The 20,799-nt window shown below is 46.3% G+C and overlaps 1 protein-coding gene across 4 annotated transcripts in view; it reads right to left on the bottom strand.

Annotated features, from left to right (window-relative positions):
- ADK (adenosine kinase) overlaps window positions 1–20,799 on the bottom strand; it is a 723,202-nt gene that overhangs the window by 166,536 nt on the left and 535,867 nt on the right. For all 4 annotated transcript variants that reach the window (XM_086921819.1, XM_086921818.1, XM_086921821.1 and 1 more), the window contains one exon: window positions 5,301–5,471. In XM_086921819.1, coding sequence (XP_086777945.1) covers window positions 5,301–5,471 — 171 coding nt within the window. The remainder of the gene's footprint in view (window positions 1–5,300; window positions 5,472–20,799) is intronic.

Consider the following 20,799-nt stretch of genomic DNA (forward strand, 5'->3'; position numbering starts at 1 on the left):
AAGTGTGCTCGCGCTTCCGAGAAGGAGGATGCCTTGATCAACCAATCGTCCAAGTACGCGTAGACGAACACCTTGTTCTTCCTCAGGTGTGCTGCTACCACCGCCATGCATTTCGAGAATGTTCTCGGCGCAGACTTCAGTCCGAATGGGAGTACTGTGTATTGATAGTGATCGGTGCCGACTTGGAACCGCAGGAACTTCCTGTGTTTGTGTGCAATGGGCACATGGAAGTAAGCATCCTGTAGGTCTATAGCGCATAGCCAATCTCCCTGTTGCAACTGAGGGTAAATCTGATGCAACGACAGCATGCGAAACTTTTCTCTGCGAATCCATTTGTTTGCCTGTCGTAAGTCCAGAATGGGCCTGAACTCGTTCTTGTCCTTCTTGCGAACCAGAAAGAACCGGGAGTACAGACCTCTTCCTCTCTGAGACCGAGGTACGTCTTCTATCGCCCTTTTCCTCAACAGGATATCCGCTTCCGCCTGAAGCTCGCGCAGCTGAAACTGCGAGCTGACCGGGGGAATAGCTGGAGGAGGGCTGGTGAACCGAAGACTGTATCCATTGCAAACAATATTCAGCACCCACTTGTCCTGAGTAATTTTTCTCCACTCTGCCAGAAAAAATTGAATGCTTCCCCCTACCGGAGTGGGTAACAGATCCGGGGGAAGTAGGTTCCTAGGGCCTAGACCCCGCCTGGCCCTTGGGCGCTGGGGCCGACTGCTGGCCTCCCCTGCCCTTCTGGCGCTTCTGGAACGGCTTACGGAACTGGTGTTGCTGTTGCGATTGTCCCGAAGCCTGTCCCCGTCCTCGGCCTTGCCCGCCGAACCGCCGTTGGAATGGGCGGTACTGCTTCTTGGTCTCCTTAGGCTTCTCCAGGCCTACAGCCGTCAGCGTCTCGGCCTCCGCCTTTATGCGGGCCATCTCGTCGTCCGCATGCTTCCCGAAGAGGGTCTCACCGGAGAACGGTAGATTGGCTACCCTCTGCTGAGCATCCGGCTTCAGGGACGTAAGCCGGAGCCATGCGTGGCGCCGTTGGTTGACTCCGTGGCAAAATCCGTGAGCGGCCAACAGGGAAGAGTCCACTGCCGCGCTGATGATCTGGTTTGCCACCAGCATCCCCTCACTCAGTACTTCCACGAAGTCTTCCCGCTGCTCCCGAGGTAAATGCTCCGCAAAGCGCTCGAGGGAGTCCCAGAGGGCACGGTCGTATCGGCCCAACAGTGCCGTGGCACTCGCCGCTTTCATGGAGGTAGCGGAAGTGCCACAGACTTTCCTCCCCGCCGAATCCATCCACCTGGACTCCTTATCCGGGGGAACCGTGGAGGACGGAGTGGTGGCATGCTGCTTGTGGGCCGCCGTCACAATGACCGAGTCAGGAGGAGGTTCCGTTCTTAAAAAGGCCGGATCCGAATCGGGGGCCCGGTACTTCTTCAGTAATCTTGAAGGGGCCGCCTTCGTCACCGCAGGGGTGAGAAACAGGGCCATCGCCGGTTCTTCCAGGCCCGGCACCAGGGGCAGGAGAGGACGAGACAGATGTTTCTGATGTAAAGTCTCAAAAATGACTGATGTCTTCGGAGTGGGCACCGTTCGGGATATGCCCAACTTCGCCGCGCCCCGTAAAAGGATGTCATGGAACGCCACCAGGTCATCTATCGGGGACACTCTCGTGTCCGGTGACCCCGATAGGGTGGGAGAATAGTCCCTGGTCCCCGAGGACCTCGTGTGTGAGCGAGACTCGCGCCTCCTACGGCGGTGTCTCGACCTCGTGGATGATCTGCGTCGCGATCTTTCCTTCCTCCCAGAGCGAGAACGAGATCTGCCTGCACGTGGACGCTCCTTCGGTTTACGTGGAGGGGTCTTCCTCGGTTCCTCACTGGGTTTCGTCTGTTCCTCACGGGGTTTCGGTTTCGGGGTCCCCTTAGGAGGAACAGGTAGGGACGGCAGGGAAGTGGACCTCGGAGGAGGAACCTTCGGCTGCGGGGTGGGCCCATGTGGAGGGACCGGAGGCGGAGGAGGGTCTCCTGAAGGCAGTGGTGGTTTGGGCGGAGGATCCTCCTTAGGAACAGGAGGAGGAGGCGGAGTCCTGGGCTGAGAAGGTGTGTATACCTCCGAGTACACCGAGCCCGGTGACCCTTTCGGCGAAGGGTGCGGAGAGCCAATCCCATCAGCAGGCGACCGCTTCCTCTTGCTTCCTCCGCTCGAAGCAGCGTGACTCCTGGGACTAGAATCCCTCTTGCGTTGTTTCGGAGAGGCTGACCGACTCCTAGACGCTGACCGCTGTCTGCTGTGCGCAGAGCGACGCTTCTCCGGCGTCGAACGACGCTTCCTTGACTCCGGCGTCGATCGCCGTCTCCTCGGCGTCGACCCTCTCGTCGTCGGCGTCGACCGTCGACGTCTTCCGTGACGTCGTACGCCGTCTTCTCGACGTCGAGCGTTCCGTCTTGGACGACGAACGTCGCCGTCTTCTCGATGCTCTCGACGTCGAGGAGCTCCTCGACGTCGACCGGTGCCTTGACTTCGATCGACGGTGTCGCCTCGACGGCGAGCGTCGGTGCCGCTTTGACGGCGAGCGTCGGTGCCGCTTCGACGGCGAGCGCCGATGCCTGTCACTTTGCCTTCGACGTCGGTATGAAGACCTCGACGTCGACGAAGACTATGACGTCGGCGGCTTCTCCTTCGACGTCGAGTCATCACGTCGTCTCGACCCGCAGCCCCGGGGAGAAGGGGAGCACACCGCCGTCATCCCTCTCGACGTCGTCGTCGATGCAATCGACGTCGACGGAGACAGGGACCGTTTGCCGGACTTCCTGCCCCTGGGGAGCCCCCCAGGGGCCTCGGCAGAGGCAGAGGGAACCTTCCCAGCCTGCCCAGACCCACCTGCAGCCTGCAGACGCCTCTCCTCCAGGCCAGCCAGCCTGATCTTCAATCTGTCCCTCAGAGTCCGAGCAGAAAGCTGCTTGCAGATGACGCAATCCTCAGGGACATGATCTTCTGGGAGGCACACGATGCAGACATCATGGGGGTCAGTCTTGGCCTTCTTCCTCTCACATGCTGGGCACTTAACAAAAAGGCCAGGCATTAAAACGCCTAAAAACAGCACAAAACAGGAGAAGAGAACACCAAGAAGTAAACTGCAACACTTTTAGAAGTCAAAAGTGCCAAAAAAAAAGCCCAATAAACCCTTGAAAAAGGGAGAGCTCAATGCCAGGGTCCTGTAAGCAGGAGCCGGAAAAAAGAACTGAAAGTAGAGGGACCTGCTATGCATTCTGGGATACTGGGAGAAGTTCTGGAAAGTTCTCTTAAAGGCACAGTATCCTATTTAAGCCACATAATGGCAGCCTATGGGGCTTGTCTGTCCCTACCTTCCTCTCTATCATTCCTGAGTCTTTGACTGGGGGAGGCAGGTTTCTCTATGGTAGAAACTAGCAGGATGTACTGTGTGTGGTGTTTTTTTTTGGTGGAATTTCTAGTTGAAGTACTGGACAGTGTAGCCTGTGGATATAGGCTGCATTATTTGTCTTTAAATTCTCTCTTAAGTGTCTTTGCAGTTTCTGCATTATTTTGACAATTTAAGAGATTATTTTTGATTGCTGGGGTCCACGCACATGGGCGGGACTATTCACTAGATTATGACTATAACAGAGATACCCCTACTACAGAACTGTACAGAACTGGAGTTACAGGACAGAAACTACTCCTTCAGTTTTAAGAACGAGCCCATAACATGGCTACTCTACTTGAAAATGTCAATAAACAATCTTTTAAATCGTCGAGGCAATCTTGCCCTCACTTGCTTACATTTCTGGAACTACTGCAGAGCTCTCAAGAGTACCTATTCCATGAGCTGAGTAACGCATCAGGGGCACGTTTTTTTCTTTGCATATTGGTATTTGAGCCATGACAAGCCTTCACCATGACTGCAATCAGGACTACAAGTTCCAGAATACTACTGGGCTGACAATATGAAACGATAAACCCTAAACCTCTGCAGGGCGGGACTATTCACTAGATTATGACTATACACAGAGATCACCTACTACAGAAAGGAAAATACCCTAAAATGTTGTCAGATTTAGTGCCCAAATACTGGACCACCACCTGATACTTTTTGTATCTTTCTGAACAGTATTCTAATGTCAAGGGCAGTAAATACCGCGTCTGGAAAAACAAGAGACAGTATAAAGGGAGTGGTGCATGTGCGGCCGTTGCGCAACGCGAAAGTGAACGCGATCAAGCGCCCATATGGCGCCTCTGCTCAAGCACGCGCCCGAAGGAGGCGCTTAATTACCCATGACAACAAAGGAAAGGCAGATGGCCGCGCGTGAACGCGCACTCAAGCTTGTAGCCAGCCTGCAAATCCTGGGTAGCACTTTCAAATTCCCCTTTTCTAAAAGTCGAGCAACATCGCATGCACTGTTCTAGGCGCGACCTAAAAAGCAGCTTGCAGAAATGCTGGTGTCACAAAACATTTAACATTCTCTCACCACGTAAGACAATAAGTTGATATTTTCAAAAGCACTACAATGTCCCCAATTGACCGTTACGTGGTATTCGGCCACGGGTAAAGTGCCTAATATTTTGCTATTACTATCGATGAAACACCCTCTGTAGCGTGCAATTATGAGCAAGAACCACGTGAAATGGAGACATTCTGTATGGGACTGATTTTTCTGTTCGCGAAACCACACCCGGTCTGACTGCTTACATTTGTAATTAGCTCTTAGCAAAAAGGGGGCTACCGTATGTGAGTAGTAGACTAGAGGATGCATTTCTTGTTCGCAAGGAGAATCACCGTGGAATGTGCTGCAGCAGCCAAATCCTTATGTGAAATCTTGCTTGGTTCTTCCACACTTGATAAAACCGGGGGGAGGAAAAACCAAACATCTTAATATGTGGAACAGAATTAATACATAAAAGCTTGTGCTGATATTGTTCAGAATACCTTGCAATCAGGTTTGGGAAAGCACAGGGGAAAAACAATTCAAGGCAGAGGCGCAAGTCTAAGTTCCTCAAAACAACATTGCAGCAATAAAATGTAATCTTGTAACAATGGAGATGCATGCTGACCATGCAGGACATAGCTAAGTTATTAGCAAAAAAATGCACACATTTGAAGGCTTGTGCATTAGAGGTCGGCGAAGAGCTGGCATTCCTCACTCTGGGATTGTCCTAGCACATTGTACCCTAGGAGTACCTTGCTGCAGCATCTACATGGAGTTCCTTTAGAAGGAGTGAGGTGTTTAACAGAGGGCATGGTGGGTCTGTCTCCTCCCAAGTGCTCATCCCCAAACTCAACTCACCGTCTCATTTCCGAACAGGATGTCGACGTATGGCATGACTTGCATTAAAGGCTCCTTGAAAAACTGGCTGATAAAGGGCGCCGACAAATTCAACCCAAAAAGCTTGTTCTTCTCAGAGGCTTGGGAGGCAACTTTTAGGACGGAAGGAGGGGATACAGTGAGGAAGAAACCCTGTAGAAGAGAGTGGGAGGAAAAGTTTGTTTATTGGTGCCCAATTAACAACTAAACACAATTCATCAAACTTGAAAAAATTTGCTGCGATGAAGTTAATTTTGAAGGTTAGGATTAGCTAAATCGAAACGAAGACGCACAAAGATTACATACACATGATATATATTATAAATCTTGCCATTCTTTGAGACAACATGGCTAAAATATGCTCAGGATAGAAGGAAGCCAGGCATCATCATCCTCCAGGAAGATGTCTTCAAACTGAAAGAAGAGACTATGGTAAATTGGCCTTGTGTTGTTGAGGAGGGCCTTCCAATGCAGAATATGGGGGATGGGGGGGGGGGGGGGGGGGGGGGGCGGCTGAGGATCAGTATCTGGATGCAGCAGATGGTGGTTTTGCTGTTGATAAAAACGTATTTTGTTGCCTTGGTTTTTTTTTCCTAAAGGGTGAAGTGAGACAGCTTTTCAACAGAGTATGTGGGCGGCAATGGGTAGATCTGAATACTATGGTAAGCAATTTGGCATCCTGATAAATACTAAGTTACAAAAAATGACCTGCTACTGCTCGCAAACAGAAGGCGTCTGTGGAAGAGATGCATGTCTGTGGAGATTGAACAGGGAAGGGATGGCAAGCGGATGACCTTGCAAGGGAAGAACCCATACTGGCTTACATTAGCCAGGAGCCTACGGAAGTTTTCAATTTTACTCCTGACTAGTGTTGGCAATGAAAGATGGGGGGGAATTGATTGGGGAATTGCACCACAATACGGAGTAGAATCAGTCAGATAGTCAAGTCAAATCAACTTTGTTCAGTCGTACTGAAATAGACCACTAAAGTAAAATACAAAAATACATAAGATATAACACTGCAAAATAAAGCAGGGCCCACAATGGCAAAATCAAGGTGCAGACAAGGTACAGCCACCGAGTTTAAGCAGGTCGCCAGAATGGATTACCTAGGTACAACAGTGGAGGAAGTATGAGGGGAGAGAGTGTGGGTGCAACGTGGCAGCTAGTGTGCAGGGGGAATATAGATGCAGGAGGAAATGCCACTTCAAGCTGAAGTGAGTGAGTTTCTGGTGCCAGGTCTGTACAGTAGCTCGACGGTACTACAGCCCGTGGTATTCACCAACAACCTTCAATCTGTCAATCAAAAGGTACATACCATCTTTTATAAACCTGGATGAATATATTATTGTACTTTTGAACACAGGTATTTCCGTTTGATCATTTTTATCTAAAATAAACTAACTTTTGTTTTTCGTATTTGGCAGTGTATACAATGAGATTCTGTTCCGACACTGCTTAACTTTAGTTTGCCTTTCTTTACCATGGAAGGAAGTTGATGAATCAGCAGGGAAGCAGTCTGGTAAAAAGTTAAATACACGCCATTAAAGGCTGGTACCTCAGAAGGGCCTGAGACCTACTCAGCCACATGTCATTTTCTATCTCACACGTGATGGGACTTTGCCTGCAATCTATCAACTTTGAGAGTTATCGGCATTTCCCTATGGGTAAGCCTCTCCTGTCCTTGACTCGTATAAAATCTGTTCACTATAAATGGGTACATTGAGGGGAAAACTACCAAACACACAGTTCTAAAACACCATAACATGTCAGGAATATACTCCCTACAATAAAAAAAGAAAACCGCAATGGTGACAGATATCAATTTTCCGTGTATGTTTTTTGGGCCTAGATAGTGACCTAGGCCTGGTTATGCACACTTTTCTCGAACAAACGCCATTTCTGGTAGTTAATTAATAAAGGTAAGCTGCTAATGTTAGTAAAGTAAGGATACTTTGAAAATTAACTTATATCACAACTCATTTAATTTATGCTGATGATCACTTGGCGATTTTAAAACACAATGCTGGCATTTCATCATCGACTTCATGGAGGAGGATCCCTAACAATTCAGATGTGGCTTCCCTAAATCTCATAACAATAACCTTCTCGGTTTTCTTGGTTCGTTTACACCAGCACTGGAGAAGTCTGCCACATATATAGATTCCATTCCCTATTACTCCATGCTGCTTCCAAATGTATGCATGTCAATTATGATTGTAAGGATATTTAGAAAGAAAAACCATGGAGCGCAAAATCCATCCCTGAAAGACTTTAAGTAGTCATGCTTGTCTACTGTAGGGTCAAACTTCTCAGACCCCTTGAGCTTTTGAAAGTCCTTCAGTATCCTTCATCAAATTTTCTGGCACACCATCTTTTTAATTAGATCTTCAGAGTCCATAATCAAACTCCTACAAAATAGCAACCACTCTGCATACCGTATCGCAGATAACTATAACCTGAAGAACAGTCCTGATAAACAGGTGGACAGGTTCATAGGGAGTTGATATGCAATGGGTATAACAAACGTGAGGAGGACTTTGAAATATCCAACTATCCAATTATTACATATAATATCCTCCATACGTCAAAGGTACTTTATAATCCCCGCTTAATTTATTTGATCAATTATTCAGGTTTAAAAATTATATAAATGAATAGAAGGCCATGCAGCTCCGGTGTCCATATTTTGCCAGCCAGGTGGCATAAAGATCTACCCCTGAAATTCTATTCTTCTGTACAGTATATTATTAATACTTCCCTATTATGGCTGAGTACATGGTGAACTGAAGAAAGTATGCATTGTTCTAGTACTTAAAAGACAATGCAGGACCGTAAAAGCACTGACAACTATAGGCGAATCTCTTAGCTACTGTATCTGTAAAAAATGTTGGAGCGTGCAGTTTAAAAAAAAAAAATCAATTATCCCAATTTGTTAAGTCAGTAAGCCTGCTCCATTCTCTATAGGCTGGATTTTGCACATCACGCAACACACAGTGTAATAACAATTGAATCTAATGACCTGTGCAAAGCGTTGACCAGGATGCACTCGCCACATTAATTTTATTAGATATTTCTGCGGCTTTGGATACCGCCAACTGCTGTTAAACTGGGTTCGCTTGGCATGTTTAATTCAATCCTTTGCACTACCACCACTCATTTATACTGAAAACACTCACATTCATCAAGAACTATTGTAACCCTAGAGTGAAGGCTGTGAATTTGTACAAATGCCTCTTAAGTCCTGAGTTATAGATGTCATAAAATAAACTAGTATTCAATATCAAAAAGAGAGGGAGGATTAGAGAACTAGTCCTTATCCCCAGAGGTAATATGTCTAATCAAAGAGAACTAGTCTAACTGGACGTGATAGAAGGCTCAAAACTGTACGGTTGATGATGAAAGGAAAAGAAAAATCCTATTTCTTTTTAAAGTCCTCACCCACCAACCTAGTTGGTGGCATGCTTCATCATCGGGCCCACCCGGTGACACCAAATGTGTCCCAGGTGTGCTACAACTCCTGTATTGCAGCCGAGCAGGTATATTACTGAGTGTGCAGTGATGGTATTGTGAGAGTGATATCAAGGCATTCCTAAACACATACAGGACAAAGACATACAGATTGGATATTAGCATGATCACGTCAATGAGTAATAGCCCTGGTGTCCTTGAGGGTAATGGGAATTAACGGCGAGGTGAAACAGAATGGTCGTTACAGGTATATGCGCTACTGTGTGTGGTAGTAATATCGGTAAAGCATAAGCATACGCATGGGCACCCAAGGACTGTTTCCCATTTAGAACGCACACATCTCTGTCCCACATGCTCTGTTTTTATTCACTTTTGGGTCTTAAAATTATTCCCAAGATCAATATGGGCATCACGGGGACTTCTAAATTTAGTCACCATGACGACCGGCATTACCAGTCCCACGTCATCAGTACAAGCCCCCTACACACCCTACACACCCTAGGGCTGTTGTCTATGCCCTTTTATCCCCCCCCCCCCGTCCCGCTGTCTGTGTAACTCTTTTAACCCTGATTTGGCTCCGTGGACAGATGTTTTCTCAGTCTGGATTTGTGCTGTCTCTGTTCACGGCTAGTGAATCAACAAACCCGAGGTCTGAACACACTTCACTGCTGCTTCATGGCTACCATACGTCTCACTCGTTTGAAGTGGTGTCATCAGGGCAGGGCGAGAGTAGCAACGTACTACAGGGATCGCCTACAAGCCATTTCCTCCCACTGAAAGATGTGCAAATAGTTAATATTGGTTTAGATGCACTATTAATAAGTTATGTTGCCTACGTTTCTCGCGTTTGATACCCTGTACAGCACTTCCCCACACCTTTGCACATGCGATGTGTAGAAACACACAATTGAGTATAGTGACATACATCGTCTGAGCATCCTTGGGAAGCTTATGAGACTGGGAGCAGATACATGTCTCTTACAAGAGACTCATCAGCTAAGACAAGGACCAACTACTCTCCAAGTGCTTCCCTACATAATATCATGCAACTGCGCCTACCAAGAAAGCCAGAGGTGGCATACTATTGCATTACAAACACAAATTTGGGGAAAAGATGGTCAAATAGACAAAGTCGCAGGTGACCTGATCGTGGTGGGAGAATGGGCAGGCCAGCCTATGACTATAGCGACAATTTACACCCAAACATGGGGCAAGAGTAGTTCCCCATCCCAACAGTCCACGAGACAGTTCAGATTTCAGACAACCCAGTTATAATTGTCAGGGACCTCAACGGTGTGATGCACCCTACACAGAACAAATCGGAACAGCAGGTAGGGGGGACAGCAGATCTAGCAACACCTAGCAAAACGTGGCGCTAGGACACGAGCTTAGTTAACTTGTAGCGTTACAGACATCTACTCACGATGGATTACTCCCACCACACTTATACATTCAACATACACATTTTGGTAGATCAAAGGTTAACCAATTTATCTCAGGCTAGTCCATAATGATAAGACAAGCTGATTGAAAGACGATTCCACACTCGCAACTGTATCCACATGAAGAATGTGCACCCTGAGCGGTTACTGTAATACTTTTGAGAGCAGAACTAACATCTGTGGCTGTATGAATAATACCTGAAAACTATTTATGGAGAAGGTTAGATTGCACAACGTACACCTGTCATATTTCTTTGTATTGATAATGTGTATCGCTTTCTGCTGCCCTGATACACACCAAGGAAAGTTTACAGTACTGGGATAACTGTATCCATTGTCAACAGTTTGTTTGACCTTAAATGGTAAAGTTATGATGAAGGCTCCCGATTTTATTTTTTTAACATTTCTGTCTCTATGTATTCAAATATATTTTTGGGCCATTTTATCAGTATTTATCTGTAGAGAGTTTATTCAAAGTTGGAAGGGGGCGCGTGGTATGAACAGGGCCCCCACCATGCACATTTCCAAGCTGTGTGAATAACTTTTCTTCCAAGGCGAGCTTGCTAGTAAAATGTGAGCCTCTGTTGCCTGCTTGCGACCCGGTTTTGTGTGTGCCTCTGTTGCCTGCTTGTGACACGGTTTTGTGTGTGCCTCTGTTCCCTTCTTGTGATCCAGTTTTGTGTGTGTGTGTCTGGGTCAAATGCAATAGGTGTCGCATTTGCGAGAGATTAGGCTACTGGCTTTGTAAATAACAATGCCATTTATTTAGGTTTTCAAAGCCAACACATAAATAAAAATGTTGTCATTTACAATGCCAATAGCTCTAACTTTTCCAAAGGCGAAACCGTTGCATTGTAAATGCTTGTTCTTTCTCTTAAGAGCCAGCACCCCTGCCGGAAACTCATGGGGCACTCGCTTATGTGAGAACAAAGTTTTTTTATTTATTATCTCTTCTCACCAATGTATGCTTTACCGATATTACTACCACACACAGTAGCCCATATACCGGTAACCACCATTATGTTTCACCTCGCATTAATTCCCGTTATCCTCACGGACACCACGGCTATTACTCATTGACGTGATCATGCAAAGCATGCTAATATCCAATCTGTATGTTTGTTTAGGAATGCCTTTAGAGGGAACCCGCCCCTCTCACACACAGTGCACCTTAGCGAGTGCAACACATTTTCTGGTCTAACACAAAAGCTAGTACTGATCTCACAATTCACATATCGCTAAGGTCCTGAGGAAAGTCAGTTTATACCAAAAGGCCTGGCTGAAACATGTAGACCACCCACTGAATGCAGGAGTACCCTAATACTACTCCACCTACATCAACCGCCTTGTTTTTACTACTGCCAGGGGATCAAACATTAAAGATAACTCCTTTGGGTAATGGGACCACTGGACAGTTTTTAAACTATCACTCTCACGACACCATCACTGCACACTCAGTAATCTATCTGCTCCGCTGCAATACAGGCTGGGACATTCGGCATAACCATGTGGGCCCGATGATGAAGCATGCCACCAACTAGGTTGGTGGGTGAGGGCTTTATAAAAATAAAAGATTTCTTTTCCTTTCATCATCAACCATACAGTTCTCTTTGATTAGACATACAATAAACTAGAACTTAACAGCAGGAAAAAACGAAATTGTGCCTCCTTTTCGTGCTTTTTTTGTCTGTTATGTTTAGGTTGCTCCCTTTTTGCAAGAAACCTATCCTGGTACAATGTGCCAGGAATCTGAGAATCAAGCTGGATATGCATCTTATCTTGGAAGATAAGATGAAGTCTATAGTGACGGTATGGCCTTTCCAACCACGCTCTCTGAAACGGTTCAGCCACCTATTCCTCTTACTTAAAACAGTTCAGACATTAAATGCCTTCATTACTGCAAGGCAGATACTGATTCTTAAAAAAATTTGACTTGATATCACCCTTCATCGCCAAACTGCAATGGCTCTCAGTTAAACAGATTTATATTCAGCTCTCTGCTTTAGTTCTCAAATCACTTTATGAGCCTCCCCATAATCCAGGGGCATCACTCTTTTCTTTTGCATGAGATGGTGGGCATGGCACTAAACAGTTTGAAGACCTGTGCTCTAAATCTTTCGGTCTCATGTTTTCAAACTATATACCAAAACGTTGCCTCAAATCTAGAAATAGTTATTGGCTGACCATGTCCACCTTTTGCCGAACCATTTGGGGGGGGGGGGAGGGGGGGGGGGGAGAGATTCTGTTTCAGAGCATTTTCTGTGGCGAGACTCTGGACCACACTGCCTATTAAAGGGCGAGCTAAAACTGCTATGTTGAACTTCAGAAAACTTTGGAGGACCTGCTTTTTTCCAGCTCGGCAGCATCCTTCTTGACTAAGTTATACAGCAGTATCCTTTTTATGCCTCGTTTGATAATTTCGGACACAGTGCCTGTGTGTGGATGTACTCATGGCCACTGGAATTATGCAATTCAGAGGCCAGAGCTTTTATTTGCATGATAATAAATTTGCCGCAATTGACACAATCCATCATCAGTTCCATAATGTGCAGATTACAAAAAAAAGTTTGTAGCTCAAACGAATCAAAAGTTACTAAAAACATGTTGACGTGTTTGTGCGCAGTGGAAGGCCCTTCGGAAAGATTGACTATTCAGCTTTCAGTTGCTTATTTCTGTTTTTGGTTGTTAAACCGGTACAAATGAGGTAAATATTTGCCCAGACAGTATTACCATGTGTAAATATAACTAAGTGATACTAAGAGGAAAAACCCTGGTGTAGCTCTAAACGAATACACTGTAGTGTAGATACTTTTGAGTATTTTAACTTTGATATTTATTGCGTACTATAAAAATATCGACAGTTTCATTCAAGATGCCGGCACCCCTGTAGTCTAACTAGCAGCACTAACATAGTGCAGACCTCCGTACTGAGTCTCTTGGCGTTGGGCTTCGAGTAATGGCAAACCTAACATAACAATCTTCAGTTGTCCTGAAGGCAGTCAGACCTGGGTGCTGCTAGAATGGGGTTGGAGAGGCAGCACCCCAGAAAAAGATTTTTTAAATCCCCACTAGGGTAAATATTGAACAAGGACCTTTGACAGCCCTGCACTCTATGGGTTCTGCATTCCATCTGCCTGGTGCCAAACTCGCTAATTAATATGCCTGAAAGGGAAGAAATAACTTCACCTATTTAACTCTTTAGCCCCACTGTTCAAAGGAGGACACGGTTTACCTTTTACGCTTCAAAGAGATGCCACAAACCCACACACCCTTTAAAATGGCAGGAAGTCTCAACGTTCCAGAGAAAGATGCTTAGGACTAGATCTGCATTTAGAGCGCGCGCCATAGCCCTATCGAGGTGCCGAAATGCATTTACGGACGGCTGGCACGCCGCTGTGGATGATAACTGCTGTGGATGACGACTGCTGCCTAGCAACCAAGGCTTCCAGTCTTAATACGCTCTTGCTGCAATCGTACAACACCGTGGACAGTTTTATACAACCATCCCCACACTGCCAGCCACGGTAAAGCTAAAAGTCGAGATAAAAATAAGAACAGAGCTGCCTTTCCTTATGACTAGTTACGATTTCAAACTTTACACTAGCCCTGGTCCGGTTTTTTTGTCACAGGTCTACCGCTTGTGCACCAAAGTAGGATAAATAAGACCCACTCGAGACAGTAAAATGTAATTTGGAAATGTATTTTCAGATCTGGGGTGTGAAAGGACATCTCTATACTTGGCAGAGGCAAGCCTATCCTTGTGGCGGTCTTGTATGAGAGGACGATAAGCAGAGTACTCTGGACAATATTGATGATGCGACCTGAACTGAAGAAACAGCTGAGCGGAGGACCTGAACCATAATCGGTGCTGAAAAAATAATAATCTTTAAGTACCAGCGAACTTCTCAGGAGGCCCCTGCAACTTACACCACCCACTGATGCTACCAGTTCTGTCAATGCTAGCACCAATATAACCACTAAAAATCACAATCCTACAAGTATAAAGATTCAGATTATTTCAGGTCACCAAAAGCTAAAAGAATGGCTTGGGTGTCAGGTATGTTAATGTATATTGCATTAAACACTCTGGGGTGTGCTCACATCAAAATTAGATAAACATCACTGCCAAACGCCGGCTCAAATTAAGCACTACCCATAATTACCAGGAAGATGTGCACAACTAAGAGCTAATTGATGGATCACCTAACTGACCAAGTCACTTATGATTCACAAGAATTAGAAAAACCTAGGGACGTAGTGGATACTACCACTAAAAAAACTGAAGAAGCCAAATGAGGAGAAACAACAACAAAGAATGATGAGATCTTAAAATTATTGGCTGAAAACTAGCTAAAACAGCCACAAATGTAAGACTTATTTTGACTTCGTCTGAAATCCGACAAAATAAGGATAAATAAACTAACAATTAAGAACACGATTTAAGATTAGCATTAAACTGAATGAATTGTTTTTTATTTACAAACCCATATGTCATTGATATCTTCAGATGAAATACAGTAACTACTTGGAAGTTACATTGATTTTGTTTAGGCATTTGTATTCACAATTGGATGAGTTGTTGGCCCGATCCCTAAATTAGTGGTTAAAATCCATCCAGACCCAATTTCAGAAGCATACAATATTGGGAATTAAGCGTCAAGCCAAGAACGAGGACGGCCTGTAACTGTTTGAATACACACACTCCAAACTAGACCAGGTAATCTCCTGGTACTGTGAAAGCAGATTATCTGGCAACTCATAGGGTTTTCCTGCTCTTTAAACTCCTCCTCCAATCTCCACATCAAAAACCCTACACCAGGCTACTATATTTATTAACAGAGAAGATGGGAAAACACATTACAGATTGCCTACACAATGCCAATCTTAAATTAGTAACAGCTCTAGACTCTCACGTTCAATTCAATATCACTTCTTTGGTCTGGCATGCGGTTTGACTTATTTTAGGAACTAGGTGCTCCGGATTTTCGTCTGAGATCTCAGCTTTTTTTGGGAAAGTTGGAACTGCCAAACTAATTAAATCCACGCTTTTTTGTTGTCCAGACGAGAAAGCCGAAACATATAGCTTAGCTTTGTGCAAGCTGTTCTCAGTGGTAGATGCTGGCATGGTACCAGAGCCCCAGCTGTGTGGAAGGTGGGGGCGGGAAGGCATTAAAGTGGCTAATCTTGTAACAATGTAAGCAAAAGGATTGACTCTTTCAGCAACGCACCTGAAATGAGAAGGTCTTCAGGCTAGTACGGAGGCGTCTTCATGGACTTGAATTGGTCTCTGTACTACAAAAGTAGGTAGTCTTTCAAGCAAGGGATAAAGGTACCTTAAACCCTGTGTACTGTGTAGAGCAATAAGAGTATCAGATTAGGAAGCAGTGGTGGAGCTGTTGCACTTGAATCAGACTGCTAAGACAACAGGGCACTTGCAAGTCATCACAAAGGTACACTGGCAGTGTTGAGTGTGTATCTCAGCCCTGGAAAAGATAGGAAACTTGCACGTCAGGATGGAGATGCCCAGCCGAACTAGGAGTGGATGTAAATTAAAGAATAGCAAGAGTCCAGAACGTCAGTACTGAGGTTCTCTGACGGAGCTGTGTGCGGATCTTGGTACCAGAATTGAAAGGAGCATGGCAGTAGTAAGGTGCACTGGACAACTGTACGCATATGAGGGCAAAAGTCCAAAGCTGCATGTGGGGCAGTTAGTTAATATTAACGTTGTAGCCTGCTGCAGGCGGCTACAATGATTGTTAAATGCACTGACTGTGTGCGGATTGAGACTATAATGATGAAAGGGCCTTTAACAATTAGTGTGACAAAAGGGAGAAGGTCTCTCGTATATATTTTTTAATAATTCATCCAAGCACTCCTCTCCATCTCTTTCCATCAACAAAAAATACAGAACTAGGCTTCTGTGAACTATTGTGCTTCCTATGGTTGTCCAAAAGACTGGAGACTGAGGAGTCTTTCTGGTTGATGTCAGAGTTTTATGGATACTCTATTGATAATCACAAGTGAATTCTAATGTCCTTTCTTTTCAAACCACTAGTGCTCAGTTTCCGGGACACACACTTGTATATTGTATGGAAAAGCCTGTAACAAACATGTGAAATAAATACTAGATGGACGTGTGCAAGGCATTACCTCATTACTACAAAACTAGCTCTTGGGTTGATGCTAAAAACATCTGTGGTTTTATACTGGGGTTTGTCTCAATAGCTGACTGGAATACAGAAGGCTTCTCACCAAGCGGATATTCTCCAAATAAGCGTAAGAATGCTTAGGAAGAACAATTGTTACTTACCTGTTAACAGGTGGTTCTCCAGTGTTGGTGTCTTTCATAGATTCACATGCTTGAATATTCCCCGTAGTCGAAGTGGGAGTCCCACGGTAAATAAAAATAGCAATAATGCTAAATATATATAGTATATATAATATATAAGTACACATAATACATGATAAAGAATAGGAAACATAATAGAAACCTCAAAAAACTATTCCTACATAGGAAAGCATGGTAAAGAGAAAAAACTACTTGTAACACATTAGTGTCATTATGTTAGTCCAAATTACAGCCAATCAGGCGTCAGCACCCTCTAGAACCTTCTCCTCAGAAGCACAAGCCCTCAGATTTTCGTAGCACAAGTAACAAAGAGCGTATGAGGAGAAGAGAGCCTCTGAGGGGAGGAGGGTGGGTCGCATGTGTATCTATGAAAGACACTAACACTGGAGAACCACCTGTTTACAGGTAAGTAACAATTGTTCTCCAGTATTAGGGGTGTCTTTCATAGATTCACATGCTTGAATAGAATAGAAAGCAGTAACCTCCGATAACTGAGATTGCTAGGTAAATATATGGAAGAAAACCAAGACAGTACCAGGATAATACAGTCATGTTACACATCATAGCATACACAGTAAAACATGAAGGAGGGGGGAACAGAGGCTCACCTTAATGAAACAGATGGCAAAGCACTGCATGTCCCACTGCGGTATCCGCTTCATTGATGGCATCTAAACAGTAATGCTTGGTGAAAGTGTGCCTGCTGGACCATGTCGCTGCACGGCAAATCTGATGAAGAGGCACACCAGCAAACAAGGCGGTGGATGAAGACATCGCCCTCGCTGAAGACTGTAATGGTTTACCAGCTTGTTGGTGGCAGAAGGCAATGGCTGAGGAAAGCCATCGAGCAATAGTTGGCTTGGAAACTGGATGTCCCTTACGCAAACGTCCGTAGGCGATGAACAGCTGGTCGGACTTGCGGAAGGAGGCAGTTCTGGTAATGTAAAATTTAAGGCATCGTTTGATGTCCAAAGAATGCAAGCGCTGCTCCGCCGGAGACTTTGGGTCCGGAAAGAAAGTTCTCAGGAACACAGGCTCATTCAAATGAAAGTCTGTCGGTACTTTAGGTAGGAAAGAGAGGTTGGTGCGGAGCGCCACTCCGTTAGGCCTGAACTGAAGGTAAGGAGGCTTGATAGTGAAAGCGTGCAGGTCGCTCACGCGACGAGATGAGGTCAAAGCCAAAAGAAGCGCCACCTTCCAGGTGAGGAATTTGATATCCGTTTTATGGATCGGTTCAAATGGTGACTTCATAAGTTGGGATAGTACAACATTGAGGTGCCAAGATGGAGGAGGGAGCCGGACAGGTGGGAACTTGCGAAAAAGTCCTTTGAAGAATTGTCGTATGATTCAGGACGAGCAGAGGGAAAAAGAGCCATCGTGTCTGAAGCGAGATATAGCAGCTAAGAAAACTCTCAGGGTAGAATGAGAGAGTCCTGACTGAGCAAGGCTTAAGAAGAATGGAAGAAGCTGCTCTGGAGTGGAATGGATGGGATGGATATTGGCTGAAACACACCAATGGCAGAATCTCTTCCACTTGAGTTTATAAGTCCTGATGGTAGACGGAGCCCTAGCTTGAGCCAGGATGTCTCTGCATTCCTGAGATAAGTTCAAATCTGCGAATTCAAGGTACTCAGGTTCCCTGCCCACAATTGTAGCGCGGAGGGGTCCGGATGGCACACTAGGCTTCGGTCCATGGATAGTAGGTCTGGACGAGTGCGCAGATGAATGGGCTCGCATTGGGACATCAGAAGCAGTTCTGAAAACCATGCCTGCCTGGGCCAACGAGGTGCGATCAACAGGATGTGGCAAGGCTGTCTCCGCATCTTCCACAACACCCGCGGGATTAATGGAATCGGCGGAAAAGCGTAAGCGAATAGATCGCACCAGTCCATCAAAAGGGCATTCCCGCACGACCCGGGGTGGGGATGCCAACTTGCATAAGACTGGCATTTCCGATTCTCCGGTGTTGCAAAGAGGTCTAGATCTGGGTGACCCCACTGGTGAAAGACAAGATCTAGAGTCGGCTGTTGCAGTTGACATTCGTGCGTTGAGGAAGTGGACTTGCTCAGAGAGTCCGCCAAAATGTTGGACACGCCTGGAAGGTGGACGGCTGTCAAGGTGATCTGGTGGCAGAGAGCCCAATCCCAGATCGACTGGGCCAAGTAAGACAGATGAGGAGACTTGGTTCCTCCCTGTTTGTTCACGTAGTGCATACTGGTGGTATTGTACGTTTGGATCAGCACTGACTCCCCGTGAACTACTGGGAGGAATGACTTGAGCGCTAGGAAGATCGCCATCAACTCCAGCCTGTTGATATGCCACTTGCGCTGGGGCGGAGTCCATTTGCCCTTGATGGATAGGCCCTGGAGATGAGCGCCCCACCCCCAAGGGAGGCGTCTGTCATCAGCGTGAGATCTGGTGCGTGAACGAGAATGGACGTTCCCATTTCCAGATTTGCAGGTTGTGCCCACCAAAGCAAGCTCTGTCTCACGCGGGTTGTCACTGCGACAAGGTTGTTGAAGGACCCGGAGACCTTACGCCACTGTAAGTCCAGTTCTTCCTGAATGGGACGGGCGTGCAACCTGCAATTTGGGATCAGTGCGATGCAAGATGAAGCCATTCCCAAGAATGACTTTAACGTTCGAACAGAAACGGACTGTTTTCTTCGAACGAGGGAGACCAGACTAAGGATTTTGTGACGTCGCTCGTTGGAGACAAACGCTTTTGAGAGCTTCGTATCTAGGATCGCTCCCAGGAAGGATCTGGTCTGCAGAGGTGCAAACTGACTTCTCGACGTTGACCCCAGGGACTGAAACACCTGCTGGCAAAGGCGAGTGTCCTGATGTAGCTGATGGTGGGATTGAGATTTTAGAAGGCAATCGTTCAAATATGGAAAGATTTGAACGTTTTGGAGACGCAGGTGAGCCACCACAGGGGCCATTACCTTCGTGAACACACCAGGAGCTGATAGCAGCCCGACAGGCAGAACTTTGAACTGAAAGTGCATTGGTCCCACCTTGAAACGCAGGTACTGGCGATGTTGTTGGATAATAGGGACATGAAAGTATGCGTCTTGAAGGTCTATGGTGGTCATGTAATTTCCGCTGGATAGAAGACAACGGATTTCCTGTAACGTCAGCATGCGGAACGATTGGGACTTTAGGAACTGATTGAGAGCCCTCAGATCCAGAATGGGTCGCCAATCTACGGTCTTCTTGAGTATGAGGAAGAATCGAGAGTAAAACCCCTCTCCTCTGATGTTTCAGAACCACTTCGACTGCACCTTTTAACACAAGAAGACGAACCTGATGGAAAAGCTCCGAGGTGTGGAGGAGGCGGGCCACGAGGTGGTGTACACGGAGGAATCTCTACAAACTCTAGGGTATGACCCCGTCGTACAATGTCCAAAACCCAGCGGTCGGAGGTGATCGAGGACCACTGAGAATAAAACGGAGGTTCGACCTCCAACATTTTGATGGGAAAAGTCATTGGCGCTTAGAGTTGGATCCCCGGTAAGAGGTCTTTCCTCTGTAAGGCCTGGAGGACTGCTGGCGAGATTGCTGATTGGGCGTGTAACGTTGGCCGTTCCGATTGTATGAGCGGTATTGCTGCCCACCTCGAACGTTGGAAGAAGTGCCGCGTCCGCGCGCACCTCGAAAGGACTGCTTCCGAAATTGTAACGTGCCCAAAGACTTTGCCGTATCGGTGTCTTTCTTAATGGACTCCAGGGCCTCATCAATATGGGATCCTATTACGGATTCCCCATCATAGGGCATGTCCGGTATTCTGGATTGGACTTCCTGCCGGAAGAATGTGGACTTTAGCCAACCTTGTCGTCGGAGTGCATCCGCACTTGCAAGAAGACGGAATCCTGTGTTAGCCACATCGACTGCACAGTCGATCATTTCTTCGGACGTTCTCTGTCCATCTCGAAGGATCTGTAGAGCGCCAGCCTTGGAAGCCTCAGGTATAAGTTCTATGAGATCTGAAATGTCTGACCACATTTGTCTGTCATAGCGTCCCAAGATGGCTAAGGCATTGGCTGCCCGGACAGATGTGGAAGCCATCGTTGAAAACTTGCGGCCAATAGTATGCAGACGTTGAGTCGCTGGGTTCCGGGCTCAACGCTGTGCGGCCTGAGTCACTACAGAGTCCGGTTTGGGGTGAGAAAGCAGGCAAGCCAGAGACCCAATCGGGGCCTTGTAATTTTTCTCAAGGC

Source organism: Lissotriton vulgaris, chromosome 5 (genome assembly GCF_964263255.1).
Source record: "Lissotriton vulgaris chromosome 5, aLisVul1.2, whole genome shotgun sequence".
In the NCBI taxonomy this organism is placed as follows: Eukaryota; Metazoa; Chordata; class Amphibia; order Caudata; family Salamandridae; genus Lissotriton; species Lissotriton vulgaris.